This window comes from Gouania willdenowi, chromosome 22, assembly GCF_900634775.1.
Source record: "Gouania willdenowi chromosome 22, fGouWil2.1, whole genome shotgun sequence".
In the NCBI taxonomy this organism is placed as follows: domain Eukaryota; kingdom Metazoa; phylum Chordata; class Actinopteri; order Blenniiformes; family Gobiesocidae; genus Gouania; species Gouania willdenowi.
Genome location: NC_041065.1, coordinates 25,810,389 through 25,819,868, shown reverse-complemented (window position 1 = coordinate 25,819,868; position 9,480 = coordinate 25,810,389). Strand labels below are relative to the sequence as shown.

Below are 9,480 nucleotides of genomic sequence, written 5' to 3'. Positions count from 1 at the left end.
CATAGTGCGCATGCGCAGGGCCCTGCTCGTTGGCTGACAGTAACGTGACCAGGAAGTGAACAACACGTAGCACCAAGATCCGATAGTAAACACCGTAAACTTGTAAATATATGTGGCTATTAAAGCTGCCTGGTGTGTTAACGGATTTATAACAACGGGACCAATGACTTTTCGTGCTTTGTGGATTATTTCCCACGACAAAGGACGAAATGCAACTACACGCTTCTCAAGGTTTGATTATTGATTATTTTCATCGGGAAAAAAAAAAAAAAAAACACTCCATCGATCAGTGTGGTATGTTTTATGCACGTGTCACAAAAGGTTAAATTGGAAGTTTAAACGAAAATGGTCACAAACCCGATTACTACCTGTATTAATCAACTCGATATGCCCACTCACTCTGGGCGTAATATATATGGTCCGCGGACCAAACACGTCCAGTTGCTTAGCTTGAACAATTAAGGTGGATTTTTAATAGTTAAATATTTAAGTAAAGAAAATGAGAACAAAGCAAATGTCTATATTGTTGTTATTATTAACACATTGTATCACATTTGAAGCTTTTGAAGATAAAATGTTTTTTTTTTTTTTTAGAATTAGGACATTACATATTAATCATTGTGTCATCAAACCGCATCCGGAGTTAGCACAAAAGCTAAATGTCATCCTTTGTCCTAAGGCAGATAAACCTGATATAACTTACAGTTGAACAATATAGCATTTAACATAATGAGACAAACATTAAACTGACTGACGACAGAAAAGATGATACCACATATGCTTTTTACAATTAAAAAAAAAAAAACAGCCAGGAGTTAAAAGAGCCCAAGAAAAAAGTGCAATATTATGTATCAGTGCATGACTGGTTTGTTTTCAACTAATTTTTGAGAACTGCTTTGAAGGTTGGGTAATTGGAAGTTTTTTGGAAGTATATTCCATTATTTTGTGACCAAAAATTCTGTATAAATCATTTCCTTTTTTTTTTTTAATTAACACTTATTTATTAAAATACTTTGTTGATCAAGCAGTTGCCTCAAGGTTAAAGGTTGAGTTTAGATTTTTCCAATTTTTAATTTGTTATTTACATTTAAAACATTTGAAACTAGCAGAGCATAGCCACCACCTTTTTAACCTTCATCTCACACAAACAATGTATTTCTTTATTCAGCAAAACTGCAATGCTGCAGTGTTAATACAAGGGCTGGGAGATACAGTATATTATCGAGATTGAAGATGTATCGAGTTTCCTATTTTGGCGATATAAATAATTACAATACTGCATTTGATACTTCTCAGAACAGCATGAAAAGCAGTTACACGTGCCAGCACACGCGACACACACACGCTACAGATTTGATGAAGCAGCAGTGATGGTGAGCGTGGAGCAATCTGATGAAAAGCTGGCATTTTTAAGGTGGCGATACAAACACTACTTTAAATTAATTGTGGTCAAAGGCAAGAACGTGTATGTGAAATGTTCATTATATCCAGGAGAGAAGACTTTGTCGACATCCGTTGTAAGCAACTCGAATTTAATGAAACACCTCACAACACACGCACCTAAAAAAAATCTGAATTCTTTGACACATAGCAACTTTTTTTTTTTTTTTAACAGTAACCCAGATAGTTACTTTACTTGGTAATGAGTTACTTTTATGATAGAGTAATCCAGTTACTAACTCCGTTACTTTTTGGAACAAGTAGTGAGTAACTATAAGTAATTACTTTTTTAAAGTAACGTTCCCAACACTGGTTATAATCCATACCTTCCCCTAAACAAGCCACAATACAGAACTCACTCACACATGCTGTCCTTTTATAGGAAAAAAACCCCCAAAGTGGCACATTTTGTGCAACTGTTTGTTAATAAATATGCCTGTGTGGCATTTTGCATCAGCAAATTTAACCCTGAATTGTTTTTCTGGTCAGACTTTATTTGAATTAAAATGATCAAGATTTATATTGTATATTGCCATTTTGAGATATAAGTTTTGATCCATATCGCCCAGCCCTAGTTAATTAATACCCACATAAAAACACTCTAAATCAGTGTTTCCCAACCAGGGGTACTCATACCCCTAGAGGTACGTGGAAAAATAAAAATATTTATTTCCAAGATAATAAAAAATATTCTCAGTCATTTCATTTGTCCGTCAATAAAATGGCACGTGTGCGCTATGACTTGTTTTTAAAATTTAAATGCCTGTTTAAAGGGGACAACTATTATTTTTCTTTAATAACAATTTAATCGTGATACATTAGTATTAATAATATAGTATTCATAATACAAACTTTACTATACTATAATTTCTTATATTTATCATTTTTATTGCCTTGAAGGAAACATAATTTGATGTTTAATTTGAGTTAAATAAGAAGATAACGCCTGAATATTAATTGTTAAATTTATGAAGATGAAATAAAATGACTTGCTTTGAATATTCAGTTGTGTTATGTTCTACTTTTGGAGAATCATAAACACATTTGAGTGAAAGGGGTACACAAGACAAGAAAGGTTGGGAACCACTGCTCTAAATGAAGAATTGGATTTCAAAAACAAACATTAGGAACTGGAGTTTGAGCACAAAGCCATTAAGCTCTCTAAAAAAGTAAAATGTCTAAATCTTCTGACAAGTTCTGTCACATTTGTATCCTAGGTAAATAGTCTTGTTTTTTTAATGGTTTGTGTCTTCCTGCAGGAGGTTTTCTACAGTGGAACATCGGGCAAAGAGGATGGCAGGTTCATCATATGTGGCCGTCCCAGAGGACAGTGTGGTCCTGCAGCTCTTGCTAATAGAGCTGGGACTTTCAGACCCGGATAAGCCTTATGTAGCCCTCAGAGATGATTGCCTTAATCGCCCTCGTCCTCCATTCTTGGAGCTACGTGTCGATGCTTCTGGAAAAGAGTTACTCTGGCCCGTGTTGGCTCTCTTACAAGGACCTCTGATTCTGGCTTGCCTTCCTTTAGTCGATGTCCCTCCAGAGCCACGGCCACCTCTGGCCACCCTGCTGTCGGTCTCACAGGGTCTCACGTTTTTGGCAGGCCTGCAGACTTTCCTTCTTGGCTCAGGAAGCAAACCTGATGGTGAAGGGCTGGCCTCCCGTCTGGGTATGTTGCCCTCTGTGCTCCTGCAGGTTTGTCCGCTTGGCACACCTCTCGATGTACCACTACCGGGGCCACCTGCTACCCCCACAGCCCCAGCTTCTGGTGGGATCCAGAAGCAGCCAGCGTGGAAGACGGGCCTCCACCGTGGCAGAGCGACGGTCAGCGTAGCACTGCTCGAAACGGTTCGCTCAATGCAGTACGGTAACAGGAGCAGACAGGACCTGTGGGATGTTTATGGAAGAGTTACATGCAAAGTAAGGCGACCATCTAATGCACAAGTGTCAAACTCAAGGACCGGGGGCCAAATCTGGTCCTTCAGAGTATCCAATTCGGCCCGCTGGAGAAAGTGAAAATGAGAGAGAAAATATTAATTATTGTGTATAAATGACCAAATATTACATTTTAAATTGTTGTTGAAAGAACTCTAATTTTTTCAAAATTCTGCAACTTTTCTCAAATTATTCCACAAAATCTCCCCAAATTAAACATTTTTTTACAAAAAAATTAATAAATCAAAGGACATTTAAGTGTTTAGATCAGTGATTCACAACTGGCGCGTCGGGACCCAAAAGTGGGTCGTGGACCTGTACTGGGTGGGTCACGGACAACTGGTCAAAAATAAATAAATACTAATGTCTTTCGTGTTTGACTTCTCTTTTATTTTGAAAGAAACTTTTCTTTTGACAGGCATGCTGTGAAATGCATGTTGCACAAGAAAATATGTAGATATGTGTGTGTGTGTGTGTGTGTGTTTTCAAAAGCTATTTCTGAAAAACTACATTTCAGAAAAAAAAGTGAGTTGCAATTTAATGACTGTGACAAAATTTGGGTCTGGAGGTGCAATCTTAGACACATTAATGTTGGAATTGTTTGTTTTCCTTCCCACTTGTGATCGAACTGGTCCATATTTGGCCCTTGAACCAAAATGAGTTTGGCACCCCTGATCTAATGGAAAGTTAAAGCTCATATTAGGGCTTGTAGTCTTAAGTTGTGCTTTTCTGTTTCTCCATCAACAGTGTGAAGTGGAAGGAGTCCTCCCAAATGTGACAGTGACCCTCTCACTGCCGCCCAATGGTTCTCCGCTGCAGGACATCCTGGTTCATCCCTGTGTCACTTCACTGGATTCCAGTGTCTTAACAGCCAGCAGTGTGGAGAACTGTGACAGCTCAGCTTTCTCTGGCCCTTATAAATTCCCCTTTTCCCCTCCAATCGAGCCTTTCAGATTATGTTGCTACACTTCTCAGGTATTGATTTTAACACGTAAAAGTTTAAATATCACTGGCCAGGGCCAGTTTGTAAGCAGTCGCTACATTTCTGTTCATTCCCAGGTACCTGTGCCTCCCATTCTCGGCTTGTACCAGCTGAAGGAGGAGGAGAACCAACTTCATGTAACGGCAACTCTCAAACTTCACGAGAGTGTGAAGAACAGCTTTGATTACTGTGAAGCTCACTTACCGTTCTTTAACAGGTAAACATTGCAAGAAGAGGTTGGTAGATGATTGATACATGATTTTACCTCTTGGCTAAAAAGAACCATGCTGACTTTTGACTAACAGCCATTACTTTTAAAATGCCAATCGTGTAAAAGGGATTTACATTTTAGGACAGGTAAAATGACAGCCCTGACTCTATGAACCCCTTAATGGCCCACGTTACGAGTGATGTCACAACTCTAGCTGGAGGCAAAAACAGGAAACGCCGCTGGCTAAAGGCTGTAGAGGCTTGTAATGTTACAGCTGTTACAGAATGTCGTCTTGTTGTGTGTTTGGGTGCCAGAACAGGAGGAATAACGTTAGTGGATGTAAATTTAAGTTTTATAGGATTCCAGCGGACACTTGGGTTTAGAAAAAACGAAGACAATTGTGGTTTTGCCTCCAGGCTAAGCCCCGCCCAACATAAACAGAAACTAACTGTAAACTTCATCCTCCTCTTTTTCAGGCATAGCTACTTTAATTTATTGCTTCCTTACTTGTTTCATTTTTCATTTTTTAATTTTGATATTGAAATTGTTCATGTCTGAAATAAACAATACATAATATAACATAACATGTACGATAGGCTTAAGGAAGATGGTCAAAATCCAAATTTTTATCATCATTTTTTTTTTAATAAATGATGTTTAAACAGCAAAAACAAGATGTTTTTAAATGCCAGGCAGGTTATTAAAGCGATAATAGCATAACAGAAATGTCAAATTTAAGCAGATTTTTTGATCATTATTTTTTAATCGCCACTATTTAGAATGTGAATAAAACAATCATTAACTGACACCTAGGATTGAATTTATTAGTGAAAAATATTAATAATTAATAATTTTTGATTAAATATGAACATATTGCCTGTCAATCACAACAGTAATAACAAAAAAGATAATTTTATTTATTTTTTTATTTAGTTTATTCATTTGAGAAGCATATCAATAAAACATAGATTACAGGAAAAAAAGAATACAAAGTTCAAAGAACTTATAAGAAATTCTATCCCTCTTTCTTCATTTTATAATGCTGTATTTACACAATTAATATCCATAAAACAAAAAAACCCAAAAACAAAACAAAAAAAACCAAAAATCTGAGAAGCATAACACATTTTATTAAGTGTTTTGAACTGTACCAAATTTTTCCAAGCTTTAATATTATTGTCTAAACCATTCCATATATCTACTCCACATCTAGTCACACACAAACTTTTTTGAGTAGTTGAGAGTACTGTTTTTTCAGATCCTTATTCCCTCTCAGGTTGTACTTTCCTTCTCTCGAACAAAATATTTTTTGAATATTTGCTGGAAGCTGATTTTGGGTCACTTTAAAAATAAATCGATTTGTGCAGAATTTTTACTAGTTCCCAAAATTTTAGTATTTTTGAATGAAGGAATAGTGCATTTGTATGTTCACAAAGTTAACAATTCTAATTGCTTTTTTGTAATCAAGTGAGCATGCACTTTTGAACATTCTCTAATGCCTTTTTTTTTTTGTTTTTTTTGTTACTCCCCTTTTTGTATCTATTTCTTTAGTGTGTTTTATTTCTCAGGTTTCAGTTCAGATTAAATGAGTCTTTGTGTGTCATTCAGGAATCTGATGGGTGGTGTTGATGTGAAGGTCAGCTCTGGACAGCTGGACGTTTCCAAGGAAAAAAACCGGCTGGTTTGGACCCTCGGTGAGTCTTTAATAGAAAATCTGAAATATTTTACCAGTAGAGGATAAAATATAAGTTAAAAGGGTTACAGTCAGCAGCTAGGTAACATATATACAATACTATACAAATATTGCTTTTTTTCTTACAAATTTCTGGACTTTTTTTCTATAAAATTATTTTTTTGATCTTGTTTGTTATTATTGCATTAATCCTGGCAACTCTGTATTTGTAACATAGTGACAATATGCTCCAGCTATGATATTTTTATACTGCATTTTATTTTAACTCGATTTATATTTGAGAAAGTGAAAGTAAAGATTGTGTGTGGTGTTTTAATTTTAAAATAAATTGCAATTATTTAAGCTCAATGAGCTTTCTGCCTCTTCCTTTGCAATATATCTATTTCTGTGATATTATATATTGTTTTTTTTAAGTGTGCAGAATAGATAAATAAAAATGAATAAATACAGTTTAAAAAAATACTAAAATGATATAATTTATATAAATAGAAGTATTTTATTTTCAGAATCAGATATACTTTGTTTATCTCAGGGATGAATCGTTTTTTTTTTTAACAGATGCTCCAGAATATTGAATGAAAAGAACAAACACCAAAACATAGAAAAGGAAGGAAGAAAAGGAAATGTACATAATTAAATAAAAGACCAAATTCATTTATTATTAATAGACATTTTTGGTAGCCCCATATTATTTTAAAATTAAGGTGTTTGCTTGTGTTAAAAAGCAACTCAGTGATTCTGCTGATGTTATTTTCAAAGTGTGGGACTACGTTCTGTGCGTATCTGCTGAGGTTTTTTTATTGTAACGTTTTTATTTGATTTGTAGGACAAAAATTCCCAAAGTCTCGTGAGTGCACATTGGAAGGCAGGATCAGCTTTACAGGACAAACATCTGGACCCTCGGACCCCCTCTGCGCCAACCTCACTGCCTACATTAAAGTAAGCTATTTATACAATTAAAAGCATTAATTCATGTATTCATAGCTTTATTCTAACATATAAAGAAGCAGCATTAAAGCTCACAAATATATTAACGATTCATGATATTTTCTCTCCTCGTGCAGCTGTACTTCAAAGTTCCTGACATGACGTTGTCTGGGTGTTGTGTGGACCAGCATTCAGTGCAGGTTTACTCCTCCGCCAAACCTCGCATCGTAACAAGTAAGATTATCCTAGACCAGGTTTTATATCGTACTTTACATTTCTAAATGAAACTTTCTATCTTTAGCTCGAGAACTTCAGTCCAAAGAGTACTTCATATGGAATTCAACAGGCTCGGCTCCAGTATCGTCGGCACCGATGATGATGTAGCATAAAAATGAAACCTGCTGAGACTGCAAAACCAAGACAATAATTAATAATTAAAATAAGTTGGTACTGAAGAGCGTCTGTTTCCTGTGGATGTTGTATTGGAGGAGAAATACCTGCCCTCGTAATCCAGTTTTTCTCATTCCACAGCCCTCGCCCTCCCTCAAATTATCCACTCGCAGACACAAGGGCCACCCTTTGCTCTGACAGTCCCACTTCAGTGACTCTCCATCAACCGGATAATTAGCAGCTGGGGTCTTGTCATCAGCTGTTGAAGGTCTGGAGGAGAGGGGTGGCCGGGCTGTGAAAGGCCAGGCTGCTCTGGCCAACATCTTGGCTACAAAAGGCTCTTATTTAGAACTGGCAGGAGTTTTTTTTTTTTTTCACCCAGACCAATCACCTGTCCAACCCCCCTCCCCCCCCCCATTACCCCTCTACCCCTCACTCCTTTACATCTTTTCTCTGTCGACTGGTTCAAACACAACAACGACCAGCCTGTGATTGAGCGCTGACCCTCAGAGACTTGAAAGTAGTCGTTCTTATTGAGTGAACAGAACCTGCCTAATTGGTGCTGAAGTCACAAGGACGGCAAAGGACACAGTTAATTCAATTATTGTAAAGCTTTCATTGTTTTTTGTTTTCATTAAAGCAATGTTGATGCGAAACAAAATAATTTGAAGAAATGATTGTGCGTTTAGCTGTGATCACAAACCCCTTGCTCCACCTTGTTGTTTTTAAAGTCGAACCAATAATAACAAGCTGATGAAGGGTTAAGTCAGAGGAGATGGTGCCCCTCTTCTCCACAGTGGCCAGACTCCTCTGAGTGGCCTCATTGTCTGCCGTTGGCCTCTTGTGCCCCTCGCTGGTCCAAAAGCTACATTCTCACGTGGATTTCCACTCAGCAGGCTGACCATGACCAATCCTCTGTCAATCGGAACCAATTGCTCACACGGCATCCTTCACCTTCTTTTTATCTAGCAGGGTGGAGTGGCAGACACCGAGACCTCTGGGTTCCCCCACCCCCCCCCCACCCACCACCGCCGCCGCCATGATTTGGCTTTAAAGTCCAATGTGTGTAGCTAGCGAACTGGAAAGAAGAAGTTTTTTTTTGAATACTTGGGCCACTCTAAATCTCCTCAGTGTCCCAATACGCGGTCAGCCTGGCTCCTCCAGTCTGCGGCCAGTGGCCTCTTACTGGCAGACTTTGCTTTGTTGATTGAATGGCTCACTAAGTAGATGGATTCGTTTTAATGTGTTGCTAAGCCTCAGCGCCATTGGTCTTTAGATTTGTATACTTCCCCTATTTCTTTCAAAAACATTTATTTCTTCATTTAAAAACCCTGTAATATGAGCTAAAGTGAGATTAAAATCAAAGAACGGCATTAAAAGTGTGGAGTTGTGTACCTTAAATTTACTGAAATGGTTTTTCACACAAATAAAGTACAATTAAAAAGTTATAAATATTATGTGTGTGTGTCCCCCCCCCCCCCCAACTTATCAGAATCTGAAAAGTTTTTATTTAAAAACAGTACAACTTGAATTTAACTTGGTAGTCGGTGCCAAGAACAAAAACAAACCATAAACAACAGTAATAATAATAATAAAATATATGATGGATGATTTCCTGACCATATTGCAGTCGTCTACCTGACTCTATGTATTTTTGTCCACAGAATAAAGTTCTGAGTAACTCTGGTCCCCTTGTGTCCCTCATCCCAACAATGACACCCAGTGGCCGAAAACAAAATACACTCCTTAATCAAATTGAATTCACAAGAAACCAAATAAAGTACCTCACTTCGTAAAGGAGTTGTACTCAGTTATATTAAGATTAGCTTTCAGAGAGATTACACCAGGAATAGCAGTATATTAGAACATATGTTTCCTGTTTCCTAAATAATCATGAGCTTT

At 37.2% G+C, this 9,480-nt stretch overlaps 1 protein-coding gene across 1 annotated transcript; it reads left to right on the top strand.

The window, feature by feature from the left end:
* Positions 1 to 5: 5 nt before the first annotated feature.
* On the top strand, positions 6 to 9,026 carry ap5m1 (adaptor related protein complex 5 subunit mu 1). The gene is made up of 8 exons (XM_028437691.1): positions 6 to 231; positions 2,700 to 3,360; positions 4,123 to 4,350; positions 4,435 to 4,574; positions 6,177 to 6,262; positions 7,088 to 7,200; positions 7,326 to 7,422; positions 7,490 to 9,026. The coding sequence occupies exons 1-8, from the start codon at positions 164 to 166 to the stop codon at positions 7,570 to 7,572; spliced, it is 1,476 nt and encodes a 491-aa protein (XP_028293492.1). The 5' UTR covers positions 6 to 163; the 3' UTR covers positions 7,573 to 9,026.
* The last annotated feature ends 454 nt before the right edge of the window (positions 9,027 to 9,480 follow it).

What these genes read in the sequence shown, in the direction of transcription:
- ap5m1 (XM_028437691.1), top strand. Translation starts at nt 164, where the DNA reads ATGACTTTTCGTGCTTTGTGGATTATTTCCCACGACAAAGGACGAAAT. An exon ending in GCAACTACACGCTTCTCAAG is followed by an intron (nt 232 to 2,699) that starts GTTTGATTATTG and finishes GTCTTCCTGCAG; the next exon opens with GAGGTTTTCTACAGTGGAAC. An exon ending in TATGTTGCTACACTTCTCAG is followed by an intron (nt 4,351 to 4,434) that starts GTATTGATTTTA and finishes GTTCATTCCCAG; the next exon opens with GTACCTGTGCCTCCCATTCT.